Here is a 13,239-nt window from a genome sequence, read left to right as displayed (position 1 = left end):
TGGATGGCTGCTTACTGCATATCCCGATTCGCAATAGGACATACAAGACAGTTTAAGTAGCCCACCCCCACACCAATAGCAAACACCGCAACTGGCAGACCCCGAGTGTGAGGTATGTCTTCCCCAGAAGCGGGTGTCGCATTGCAGGGACAAGAAGTGTAACTATCAGATCAGAGTGGAGAATTATCCAGTGGATACGTGCTAGGAAGAGGCTCCATGTTCGCGGATAGTTGCCTCAGTTTTGACGACCTTGCAAGAGACTACACTATCTTATACAGCACCTTGCTTCTTCCGACCAGTCGAACTGCCTAGCAGCTGAAGCAGTGCGGTTTATCTGGCGAATGGGAAGCTTACCATTGATCCCTGGATGGCTATTGATTGGTTTATGACACACGGTCACATATAATATGAACTTGCAAAATTTGTAATAGCTGAAATAGCCGGATCCCGATCCAATGTTTTCAGCAGCGGACCGAATGGGTATCCAGCTTTGCCGGTGTTAAAGGTGGTGTGAGATGAGAATGAGAATGAGAGGAGGAGAGGAGAACGAAGGGAGGAAAAAAAAAGAAAAAAAAAGAAAAGTAGCAGTCTTATTTCCGAAGTTATGAGGTGAGGCTAGCTGTACACTTGGGTAAATAAGCTTGAAGAAAAATATAATCACCCTAAGCCTTATTATGAATAGCTTTGGTTGTTCTTATTATGGAAGGCAAGTTTGTTAATATGTTAGTTAATATGTTAATATGTTGCTGGGACGTGAGAACTTAACCCCCTTTTTAACGAATCAGAGGCTCCTTAGCCACAGTTTAAACACCGAGCCGCAATGGCGCGTTGTGCCGTTTCATTGAGGCGCATTACGTACCTGGAAGTCTAGTCTAGTACTACATATACGTACCGTAATCTACTAGGTTAATGTACTAGCAGGGAGCTGGGTCTTAAAAATTAAAGCACGATATATTACGAGTAGCGGCAAGGGCAGGTACTTTGGAGTAATGATCCCCACTTGTGCAGTTGTGCTACCCAACCAGGTTTTTGATTTTATATAGGTAGATGTAGTAAATGTAGTACATACCTAGGTACCGCCTAACTAATACATAGGTACCTAACCTAGGTAGACATTTACATACTGTAATACACTAGGACTACCTGGGTAATGTTAACCAGGTTAGCTCCTCGACTAATGACGAAAAGGGCTCACCGCCTGTGATTCTGCCTATCGAAGCTTCCGTTGATAGTGAATCGAATTGTTTAATGTTCCTATCGTTTACCTAAGTTTTCTCCCCCCCCCCCCCTCCAATTATAACCCATTCAGTCCATTATACTTCCCCCCGCCACCCGTCTACATTTCTATCTCCGAACCTATCCAGTCCGTTTTCTTGGCGCACACAGACACGTATATGCAAGTGCAACTAAGGACAAGCTCTTCGTTAATGGGGGTCTGGGTAGCTGCTGGGGGCCAAGGTATGTAATGTCGCCATGAGGGGCGGGAGAAGAGGGATTTGGATCTCCTGCATCTGCTGAAGTACAGTCACGTCCAACACCTGTCACTTCTGAATCACTTCTGAATAAGGGGGAGGTGTTCACCACCTGAATCCTGTCGACGCACGAGCTGGCCTCCACTACCGGCGTCTTGATCGTATATATAAAGGCTAGTGCGAAGTCTTGAGACATTCTTCTCGTTTGGCCCACCCGGTAGATTCCCTAGCCTTAGCCGTTTCATCCTTTTCATTGTTTCCTCGGATCAATTGCATCTTCATAAACTCCAACGTGCCTCTACCATACCTCCCCCATCGACCTACCTTTTACTTAATCGTCAACCCATTGCCCGATAATTTGGGGTTGAAAAAAAAACCCCCAAAAAGAAAAAAGCATCATGGGTTCCGTGTACATCCCTCCGATCCGCCTCGCGATACTCGAAGCCGACAACCCAGTTCCTGGAATCAAAACTAAATACGGGTCGTACGGCGGGGTCTTCAAATATCTTTTTGAGAGGGCGTGTGCATCCCTAGAGCCACCCCAACCCCTCTCTGCCATACTCGAGCTCTCGTTTCACGACATTGTAAATCACCCCGACTCGTACCCGGACCCCGAGACGATCGACGCCATCCTCATCAGCGGCTCTAAGTACTCCGCATATGACAATGACGATTGGATCGTCCGCCTCACTCAGTATACGAGGCGGTGTCTCGAAGGCGGCCGCGTCCGTGTTATCGGCGTCTGCTTCGGTCACCAGATAGTTGGCCGTGCCCTTGGGGTCGAGGTCGGCAAGAATGTTCGCGGATGGGAGATAAGCGTCACCGACCACAAGCTCACAGAAGAGGGAAAGAAGCTGTTCGGCGTACAGAAGCTGGTTTGTATACCCTGCCCTTTTCGTTCTTCATTTCCATACACTTCCTTGTTTCCCCATATCCTGCCTTGGTAGTCAGTTGCTTATCTGCGCGCATCACAGGCTATCCACCAAATGCACCGTGATCAAGTGTTCTCGTTACCCCCAGGCGCCATCCAGTTGGCCCGTACCGACGTGTGTGATGTGCAGGCCATGTATATCCCGAAGCGATTTATCACAGTGCAGGGCCATCCCGAGTTCACCGACGATATGGTGCGTGAGATCCTCGAGATGCGCCGATATGGTGGTATCCTAGGTCCGGATATCTTCGAGGACGGTATGCGTCGTGTTAGTAATAAGCACGATGGCGTCGCCGTTGCTAGGGCCTTCCTGCGTTTCCTACGACAGTAAGGGATGGTAGGTAGAGAAGGACAAGTAAAAAGATAGGAGAGACTTAAATTTATACGGGCATCCTCGAACAGCACCATAATAAGACGGGGCAGAAAGGATCCGCAGGTGTTGGTTACACAAAATAGGATTGTGCTTCATTGACCGGTTTTGAAGACCAATCGGTTAGCTGCCGGGGAATGGCGGCATTTCTTCAGACACCATGAAGTCTTATAATGCAATACGTACCTTTGATGCAGAATGATCATATCTATTACCAACTCAATATCACTTAACGGTTGAGTAGAATAAGAAGGTTGTCGATTATCCGTTTTTCCTATCACATATAGCAGACATTGTCTCAGATCGAGTATCAAGATCAATCAAATAAAAAAGAAAAAAAGAATCATCATTGCACAAGTGCCAACAGAGAAGTGATAAATGAGTGAGACAACATCACGTGTTGACTTATTCTGCATCCAATAACCTAACCATTCTTCTCTTTCAAGAATTGTAATTCCATGGTATGGATCGTATGGATCGTATGGATCCTCAATGCCCAGGTTTATTAGACTACTCGGATAGGTAGCCTTCCTCCTGTCGCATCGCCTGATGTAACTCCATGCTTATTACATATGTGTGAACGCCGCCCAATGCCCTCCCTTTTTTAGCAATGCTCCCCGCCTCCCGTAACGCTGTTTGAATATACGCAGTAAATATGTCAAGAGCAATTAGATGGGGGGGGTTTTTTTTAAACCAACCCCCACGCTCTTCTCTTCTCCAACCTAGGTATGTATACCATAGTACCGTTATGCCTACAAAAAATGAAATCCGGGCACCGTGCCATGCATATATGCAAATGAATCTTATCGTGACATTCGTTGCCCTTTCCGATGTAAATGCTCCAGTCTGACCTGCATTCGGTATTAAGCCGATATTGTTCCCCGGTCGTTAGCCAATGCATGTTGGCGCCTAACCCTCATATTCGTCATGTCGTTCGTAATTACATAATATTATGTTAAGATCCTGCTTGTATCCCGTTTGGTTGGGGGCGGCTCGTCCCGGGGGAATCATCGTATTCCACGTCTAATACGTCCCACCACTCGCGGGAACCCGTGTTCTGTCGCGTCCAGTGTACGGAAGGCCTTCCAGCGGCTGCCGCAGCTCCGTTATTCAGGCTTTCAAGATTTTCCTCTTGCTCGCGGCGTACACGTGCCATGGTCGCGTCTACGAACCGCTCCTCGCGCGTACGACCCATACCCCTTTGCCGTCGTTGTGAGGGTTTACGTATCCGCAACCGTGATGCTAAGCCTTCCCAAAATCCACCACGCAGATGCAGCCACGGCTTTTCCCAGGCGCTAAAGAAACAACAGTCGACGGCAGCGCCGATGCACAGGCTTGCTATGCTGATAACCTGCAATATCACAGGTTCTGACTTCTCTCCAGGCGAGGTGTAACTGCCATCATACCGCAGAATATGCGACACAAATGGTGCGACCCACGTTATTATATAAATTAGTGGATAGACGAATAGAAGGCGGAGTTGCCGCTGTTGCTTCTCGCGTGACCGTCGCATCGCCTCTTCGGTTTCTTCATGGGGCAAGCAGACGGAACTTGACGACGTACTTCGCCTTGAGCCATTCGCTCGCGGTGACTCACGTCGTGGGGTGCTGGTCGTATTAGAGACGGAAGCTGTCATGCTATTCGAGCCGAACGACATAGAATGCTTCCATCGAGAATGGCCACGAGTAGATTGCGAGGACTTTGGTGGACTATAATGGACGAAATCGGGGGGGCGAATGGGGATTGTTGCTTCTGCGCGCGGTGATGAGACAGCAGGAATACTACTAAAGGCTGTGTGGCTGCAGCGCCTCGCTCGTGGATCGAAATACCCGCCGGTAGCAAAATCTGCGGGATTCCATCTAACTGAGCTTCGTAGAGAATGTTCGGGCCGCCGCAGAGAAGTGGGAGTGGCCCCGCCACAATTGAGACTGCTAAGTGTTGAGGCAACCGACTGTTGATGATCGATAGGATCATCCTCTTTCGCTAGGCTATCTCGTGCCGAATCTAGCAATCCGTGGTCAGTGAAAGGCGGTGTGGGTGGGACATCCCCACTGTTGTCACGGCGGTGATCGCGCTTATAATTCCGGTTAGGATCGTCGCCATGTACTGTGCTGGCACGTCTTTGGTCTTTGCTGAAACGTCGAAATCGAAAAGCAACGTATATGTAAAGAAAGGTGTAAGTAACTACTATGACGCCAACAATGATGTATCGTGGAATCCAGCTGAGTGCGCTGAGATACCAATCAGGATGAGCAGGCAGATAGCATTGGGGACCATTATCTTCGAAACGGCCGCCAGTGATTGGTACGACCGCTGCCAGGATGATGGGAATGATGGCCCAACAGATGTACGCTATGCGTCTATACGGATACAGACCGGCTGCGCCACTAGAATTCCGGGGTCTGAGAATAAACAAGGCCGTGTGAACAGCAATCAAGAGGACGGCAATATCCGAGGCCTCGATGCTCATAGTAAGGAGAAATCCCAGGACTTGGCATGAGGTCGATCCCGAGTCGATCGGTTTCCTAGCGAAGAAAGCAAGCGGGCAGACCACAAGCCAGAGTGCCTTGGTCATGTCGCTCTGAATCAAAAGCATGATTAAGCTACAGTATTGTAAGTATATCTTAAACTACCACGCGAACAAAGTTACCAAATTTGGTCGACTTACTCATGACGGAAGCTCCTCCTCATCCTAACAAACCAGTAAAAGGCGCACAAAGCCGCAAATACACTGATGGAAGCTGTAATGAGCGAGATCGACATAAGGGCCACGATTTCCGGGTCGTTAAAATCTCGAGTGGGGTTACGTTTCGTGATGATAGTATAGGATGCGAGGGATTCATCAAGGGATGCTATGCCCGGTGGCCATGCTACGGGAGCCATCTTTGCTGAGGTGGCCAAAACGGAGGCTCGGGGTGCAATTGAAGCAGGAGATAGTCTGTCATGCTTCCCAATGAGTTGTTCAGTTCGACCGGATCTCGAGTATCATATTTGCTGGCGATGGCTATGAGGTAGAAATAATGAGCAGATGGGGTCGGAGGCCGCCGAGGTGTGAGAAAGCTGTTAGAAAGAAAGCTGATATAAGAGAGAACTATTAATGCGAAATGTATGAGCAAGACAACAAATTTGCTCTTTCTATACCTAAGGATAGGTCGAATAGGTCAAATAGGCCAGAAATCTTCCGAGTCGGGCGCCTCTAAGGAGAGGTCGAAAGGTATTTGGTATCTGGGAAGAGAACAAAAGTAAGTAAAAGTGAATTGAGTTCACATCCACTCCGAAAAGAAGCGCCGGGCTGTGGGAAAGCATATCCCCTAGGATGCAAGTCATGCATAGCGTGCTTGAGAAGGCAACCTAAGCTTAGAGCATTATATTGCACATATTGCACATATTGTACGTTTGGAAGAGGTAAAATATGTCAATAATTGCTTCTGTATCCGGTAACGCGGTGGCTATCACAAGCCCAAAGCCAGTATGAGAGCAGTATGAGAGCAGTGGATGTAAGAGCTAAAACGTAGGAATGCAGTAATCAGCCAGAGTAAATGCCGGCCCCTAAGCTGTGCGTACCTCAATAAGGATAAGGTTTAAGATTTAAGAGTAAGGTAAGGTAAAGAAACAAGGAAATAAAGGGGAGATGTAAGTAGGAGAGATGTGGCAGTCAGAAAAGATACATACATGTATGAAGGGATTAGGTTATCTTAGGTATAGTCCGTACCATAATTTATCGTTAGCGGTTTGTTTTTCTGTGTTCGTGGCGGTGAGGGCAAAAAGATCGTTGGGATATGTGAAAGAGAACCAGGGAATGGATGTGTATGTCGGTATGTTATGTAATGCCATGTAATGCCATGTACGTGATGAATAGGTGTTATGTATGTGCAATAAATTTACAAGAATTAAATATGTACAATACAATATAAAGGATGCACGGTACTGTACTCTGGCGTAAAGGTGTGTTAGATGTGCGATGTGCAATGTGCAATGTGCAATGTGCCAAATATTCCATGTGTAAGTGCAAGTGCAAGTGCAAGTGCAAGTGTAAGTTGTACCTTGGTAGCTATCGGTGTAAGGGTTTAAACATCCCGTTAAGGGGCTTTAACGTTTAAGGTATTACATATTCCCAGTCCTCCCAATAGGATCTCCAGCCCTAAAACCTTGACCAAGTGATGAAGCCCCAGTGACGCTACAGCCGTAACGGAGAAATATGCGGGGCTAACATCCATGAATTTTTAGCGCGCTACTCCCCATAAACATCCTCGTAACAATGACCCCTCTGCTTTCGTCATAACCTCAACCACGTAGCAAGCAAGCACACTTTGTTGCATACAACTCAGATCTGGTGACCGTCGTCCCGGGACAAATTCCAAGCCTGCTGACCCCCACAAAATACAACTTCACCTTTTTATAATTATTCTTTTACATTCTCCCCTAGGTATGTAAAGCAAGAAGGGAAGCAAGCATTCAATATGAATCCGCCATCATAGCCGAATTCCTATTAGTCGCGTATTTAATCGGAAGCCTACCTAGGTACTATTTACCACCGTTTTCATATATCCGCTAGGCTTAGCGGAGAAGATGGCCTGCATTAGGTACTCTTCTCATAAGTTCAATGCAGCACTTGATCCCAAAGGCGGAGCCTCAAGCCGTCATGTTATCCACAAATGCCTTGGGAGCTAAACATAAGCTACTGCCAACTGACAAGTTCAGATCAGATTGAATCAATATATCAGGATTGAGGTTGTGCTATACCAAATAAAGCCCCCGATCTGATTCGTACGAGGATTTTCACATCTCCGATATGGTGCGTGGCACAAGCCCATGAGAAAACCCGAAACAATCAACATAAATCTCATATGCCGACTTGTTATTGATTTCGTACTTACACAATAGAGCACAATAGATTATTGCAAAGTCTGCAGCTCTCTATTTGATACATCCCAAGCACATTTTCTATTCCTTTACCATTATTTCATAGTTTCGGCCACGAATCTATGGGATCCTCTCATTTTATTTTATAACCAATAAGGGTAAGTTCATTCGAGAATGCCTCATAATAACGTTTCTCAGGTAAGACATCTTGTTCCTTCTTTAAACACCTTCACCGAATATACCAAGCTTATTGTGTCGTAGTAATTTCGTGAGTGGGCATTAAAAGTGAAGGATTCGTGTTGGTATTTTTCCTTGCGCGGCTGGGTATTATTTCTAGACCAATAAAACATAGAAAAGGCAAAACATGAAATCACAGCATTAGTGTTTCAAGAAGGAATGCTCTTAGTCTCGCGATAGGCTATAAAGACTTGAAACTTGTTTAATCGTTGGTAACATGTTCGGCTATTGTGTCCAATCATATACAGGAACTCGTTAGCGGGCGGCTACGAGTATTTTAGTCGAAGGACTACCCTTCCGCATCCTATCCCCCCACGCATATGCGTCTCCCACTAATGATCACAAATTAGTCGCAAGATTAATCGTATGTCGAACCAATCCCGCCACCTTTGTCATTGGCTACATCCCTGCGTGCTGTGCCGGTCTTGGGTAAACTACACGTACACAACCGCGTATAAATGACGAAAACAACGTCGTAATCTAACGCCTCGGCCGATCTGATTAGACGATTACCTAGTATCGCCGCGGTGATGAGTCTTGGCGGTATAATGGGGCAAGTGTCCCAAGAAAGGAACCCAGTACCTACAGGAAATTCAGCCCCAAGTTAGAATATAAATAACTTGGTTTATCTACAGCTACACGGTAAGATGGAGGATTGGTGGTTTAGAACAAGGAGTTATATTACTTCTGGAGTAGTTTGATTCATAACTTGATCAACGGCTACTGGTGAGACTAAAGGCTTTTACACATGCCAATGTTTTAACCAAGTTGCACAACCGTCTCATCGAGTTCAACACCAGACGTTTCGATATAGTAGGCAAACCATTGTGCTTTAATATATAGGTACTATTTCGAGGTTATTTATCTGACACCTTAGAGGATGAATGCTCTTTACATGTGTGTAACGATTGGTGCATTTAAGACTTGGAGCTATTGAATAATTAGTTAGTAGCTGGTTATTAACGTATTAACGTATAAGTGATATGGTTGGGTTGAGATATATTAGCAAAATGTTAACAAGAATACGAGAATAGCATCACTTACTAACCAATATAGCCAACCTTGAATCGTTTCATTATTGCTTCTTAAGTACTAGTAATACAAGTGACCATTTATGCCTCGTTAGTAATTGGGATGACTTTAAACTTGACAGATTATTATTACCTCATAGTGAAAACAACCCCACCAGAGTTATGTATGATACTACTTCAATAATGACGACTTGTTACTATGTAAATTCACCAAAGGGTTACCTAGAGTGTATTTAGTTGCGGTTATATTGCAAATGTGAGTTCTAATAACCTGTCAGCGTGACTTATGGTGCCTTGTACTATAAACCTTCAAATTCCCAAACGCAAGACATGGGATGATGATGAGAATGAATTATCTTCTTAGAAAGTCATTTAGTTTGTTCATTTTGGTCATCGATCGTGAGCAGCACATTTAATGGCAAAAGTACCTAGTCTTTCAAATTTCTAGCGATAGGGTATGTAACGGCCCCTATTGGTACACACCAGCCCGCTCGAAACTTCTTTTCATCAAAATATTTCCACGATTTCCTATATCTCGACTACATGCCAAACTAAATATCCCATAACAACATTAGACAAGTATAATCTCTTCTAGCTCATCATTGTGCGGAGTCATATAACCATTCATTGCTCCTTCACAATAAGCGGGTGCTACAATTCTGAACTCGTGAGACTTCGACTGGGGTCGAAGGACGAGTGGATTGAGCGATTTGAGAAGAACTATATCATCACCAGCTTGGCAATTATGGTGTGCTGTACCGCAGTAGCCTGTGTCAAGGGTGAATATTACCCAAGTTTCTCGAAGCTTGCGCTTCTCCACGATAGCCTCGAGAGTAGTTTCTGATTATTCCTAGGGTTAGCAAAAGGAAACTTCATAGGACCTTAATCTAAACACTCACTATCCTCTGGAGGCGATGTGCCATCATCATGCAAAACCCAGCGGTATAAAGCGCCTAGTTTGCTGTTGGGGACGTTGGCGTGATAAGGGCGAAGTAGCGCCTGCCCGACGAGCTTAGGGTCTTTTCCCGGTGAATATCTAGTAAGACTACTGAGTGAAAGGTGCCAGTCGAGGCAAGCCGAAATAACCTCTTGATATGCCTGGCTTTGACTGAGTGCCTGGTACAAAATAAGGGGACAACGGATCCTCCTATTTATTTTCCCAATAGCCTTCCCCATTACGCCTAACTTGCCATCCCGGGTATTATCCGTGAGTATGGGAGTAGTGGAATGATATTGTGTATCGAAGTCCCTTATTTTCCAAATCAACGCCGAGCCATTGCGTCCCGGGGTCAACCAATCGGGGACCCAAGAAGGAGATCCGGAGCTTGGGTCTGGAGGTAGTGTAATTGCGATAACATTGAGATTTTGACGGCTTCTGATATAAGCCAGCGTTGCTTCTTCAAAAACCTTTACTACATCCTTCCCGTAGTCAGGGCTCGGTAAGTCGATTCCCATGGCCTGGAGTACCGAATATAGAGAATATACTTTGTCGTGCGCAATGGTTGCTTTCATGTTCCGGATCTCGGACAGGAGTTCAAGTTCGAATCTTACTTGACCGTCTCCTTCGAAGCGGGTCTGCGGGATAGCTTTGAGACTCGAACCGCGCAGTGACAAGTACAGTCTCCAGCGAGGAAGGATTAGGTCCCTAGATGGACGGCTCGCCCCTCGTAGTTTGGGTTTAGCCAGGTAGGCTCCGCAGAATGACTCCCAATTTATACTAGACTTGCCGCATATAATAACGCACTTCCTTCCGAACGCAACCTCTTGTATCGTCCAGACCCTTTCAAACCATGGATTCTCGAGGATAGCGGTCATGGACTCTAGCAACTGTGAACGCTTGTGTTTAACCAGAAACCCTATTCCGATTTGTGTAAGTGTTGTTTTTACCAGGCAGCCTTAGACATGAAATCCTAATCGTAGCTTACCGTAAGTTATATCAAAGTGTTGAGCAATTAACGTATAAAAAGCGTTTTCAAGCACTGGATACCCATCCTGTATCCTGTCTAAGATGTTGAAAAGCGGGAGGTAGCGAAAGAGAACTGCGGTTGACGCGTCTCCCCGCCCGAACCAGATCAAGACCAGTTTCGCTCTGAGGTACACTTCTCCTATCATTTTAACTTGGCCATTTCGCTCCTCGATCGCCTCATCGTCATTGCTTTGGTTGATGCAAATGGCGTCGATCCACAGCACTCTTGACATAAACTTATGCCGTAAATTCACCATCGCTTCATGGCAGTTCTTAGTAACTAGGAGCTTTGCACCCCCGCAGTCTAGGGGCCACTGTCGAGCCGGTTCGCCCCATACGTATGAGAGGGCCTCATATGGTCGCGCTTTTGCGTAGTCAAGGCAGACAGCTTCAATGGTACATCTTAATGGATCTTCAGGACAACGCGCTGGTAACAGCTTAATTATTCGGATTGATCTTGCCGGCAAGGGCTGGTATTGAAATGTAGTTGTGGATGTCATAGAATGGATGTCCGATTGATGCGATGCATGAATTACATGTAAATTCCTTAATGAATAACTCGAGGGAAATGGTTATCAATAAGACAATAATCGCCGAAGAGAGTAAAGAGCTAGATGAGCAAGTGTTAGTGTCACGTGCTAATAGCTATCAAGAAATGATGCCATTCCAGGACAGATTATTGACGATCTAAGAAAAGCCTACTTGCATATAAAATGGCCAATCTCTTCAGATCTATGAGCTATATCACGAAACAGTTATATTAAGAAATACTCCTATTTCTCGAACGTTACGTGTTTTTGAAGGTATTGGCCTTCAAAGTCTGATACGCCATCCTTAATCTTGCCCGATTCCTTAACTAAAAAGCAGCACCCTCTGGGTGCGAGGAGGCAAAAGCCAACACTAATAAGCAGATTGAATATTATGACGGGTGGATAGGTAAATGATTCAGGAATATATACCTATGTTTCCATAGCCCATTCATTATTGGTTCCTACGCTATTCGTTGCTCCTGGGCCGTTTCCTGTACGTCAAGGCCAAGGTCAAGCTGCTCGTCGCCTCTTGCGGTACAGGTCCCTCAAAGCGAAGATAATTTCTCGAGATGCTAGGCCTACGAAAGCCAACAAAAAGTAGCAGGTGATAACTGCGACGACAAGCAACGTGAAGATTGAGAACCCCCGAGATACCAGCGGGAAGTTTAGCCACGATGCACTCGAGTTCTCAGTAGGCGGCATCGCAGCTAAAACGACCTGCATTGCGCTTAGAAGAACAGAAAAGAGGCCAAAGAGGAATAGAATAGGTCCGTAGAAGCGGGCAAAGTAAGGGCCATATTGTCCTTCAGCTTTGTGATAGGTGAAACGAAAGAAGAATATTTTGATCCAAAAGTTCAGGCGTGAAAGTCGCAGCTCGCCATAGTGGTATCGTGGGGAGACCATATCGTCTCCGATACTTTGTACAGACGTAATTAGTCGAGAAAAGCTGCTGTACTTGATATTTTTAGGGAGCAGACGGTGGTCCTCATTCATGGCAAGGTTGAAATCTGATCGCCGCTGAATGAGATAACTGTATGACCGAAGAAAGCCAAGTGCTGCTTTCCTCAAGGAACTTTGCAGTGGTTCCTGGATAGGCGAGTGTGGAGAAATCAGGTAGTATTTCCAAAAGGCATATGAAAGAAGGTATTTAGGTAGCGGCTTAATAAACACTTGGTTATAATACCAGACAAGATGTAGTTCCGGCTTCTCCGTAATAATGATCCTGCGCCCCCGGACAATCTGGTGTGTGAGAGACGAGATATGGGCGCTATCTTGTTTCGCGACGAGCCAAAGGTGCGGAGATAGTTGGTCTAAATCGTTGGTGACTAATTCCTCCTCGAGATCGGTGCCGATCGTGTCGTTTTCCAGTTTTATTCGAGGTTCACCGGGCAAGTAGTCTTTCTCCGGTGGGGTTTCCTGGCTTCGTTGAAGGGGCCTGATGGTTCTTCTGATGCCATTAGTTATGTCCGGTCCAATTGCCTCTAGACTTTTACAAAGCTCGGCGTCTAAATAGAAGGGAGGTTCAATCATAATATCTTGTAAGGCCCCTAAGTCGCTACACATTCTGGTGTTGGTGAAATGTACGCCTGGTCGAATATGCCTTACTCCCTTCTACTTTTTCTCTGACTTGGAGAAAGATCATTATACTTCAAGGCATCGGAGTATGCATGCTTTTGAATACCACGTCGGTTGCATAGATACCGGTAAGTTAATGACCAATAAACAGGGAAGGGGTGCCTTAATATTCTTTATATTGGTTATGCTTGTCGCTGAATTCGCGCACCTGAAGCTACGTGATGCTTGGGTACCACAGTTCTCATAGATTATCATTATTTAACT

At 45.8% G+C, this 13,239-nt stretch overlaps 4 protein-coding genes across 4 annotated transcripts; 1 reads left to right on the top strand and 3 right to left on the bottom strand.

Moving 5' to 3' along the window:
* Positions 1-1,769: 1,769 nt before the first annotated feature.
* Positions 1,770-3,265, top strand: F4813DRAFT_261797 (class I glutamine amidotransferase-like protein). The gene is made up of 3 exons (XM_049240256.1): positions 1,770-2,347; positions 2,447-2,891; positions 2,960-3,265. The coding sequence occupies exons 1-2, from the start codon at positions 1,871-1,873 to the stop codon at positions 2,732-2,734; spliced, it is 765 nt and encodes a 254-aa protein (XP_049102677.1). The 5' UTR covers positions 1,770-1,870; the 3' UTR covers positions 2,735-2,891; positions 2,960-3,265.
* A 46-nt stretch (positions 3,266-3,311) lies between these two features.
* Positions 3,312-5,803, bottom strand: F4813DRAFT_261802 (G protein-coupled glucose receptor regulating Gpa2-domain-containing protein). The gene is made up of 2 exons (XM_049240257.1): positions 5,442-5,803; positions 3,312-5,376 (listed from the first exon to the last, which is right to left on the bottom strand). Exons 1-2 carry the CDS (start codon positions 5,654-5,656, stop codon positions 3,729-3,731), a joined length of 1,863 nt encoding a protein of 620 aa, XP_049102676.1. The 5' UTR covers positions 5,657-5,803; the 3' UTR covers positions 3,312-3,728.
* A 3,476-nt stretch (positions 5,804-9,279) lies between these two features.
* F4813DRAFT_261696 (heterokaryon incompatibility protein-domain-containing protein) lies at positions 9,280-11,688 on the bottom strand. The gene is made up of 4 exons (XM_049240254.1): positions 11,577-11,688; positions 10,830-11,480; positions 9,804-10,760; positions 9,280-9,744 (listed from the first exon to the last, which is right to left on the bottom strand). Exons 2-4 carry the CDS (start codon positions 11,368-11,370, stop codon positions 9,476-9,478), a joined length of 1,767 nt encoding a protein of 588 aa, XP_049102675.1. The 5' UTR covers positions 11,371-11,480; positions 11,577-11,688; the 3' UTR covers positions 9,280-9,475.
* Positions 11,687-13,096, bottom strand: F4813DRAFT_261701 (uncharacterized protein). Its single transcript, XM_049240255.1, has one exon. It carries the CDS (start codon positions 12,961-12,963, stop codon positions 11,911-11,913), a length of 1,053 nt encoding a protein of 350 aa, XP_049102674.1. The 5' UTR covers positions 12,964-13,096; the 3' UTR covers positions 11,687-11,910.
* Positions 13,097-13,239: the final 143 nt, after the last annotated feature.

Source organism: Daldinia decipiens (genome assembly GCF_022478715.1).
Source record: "Daldinia decipiens strain CBS 113046 unplaced genomic scaffold F4813scaffold_5, whole genome shotgun sequence".
NCBI classification, from domain to species: domain Eukaryota; kingdom Fungi; phylum Ascomycota; class Sordariomycetes; order Xylariales; family Hypoxylaceae; genus Daldinia; species Daldinia decipiens.
This window is presented reverse-complemented; position numbering and strand designations above follow the sequence as displayed.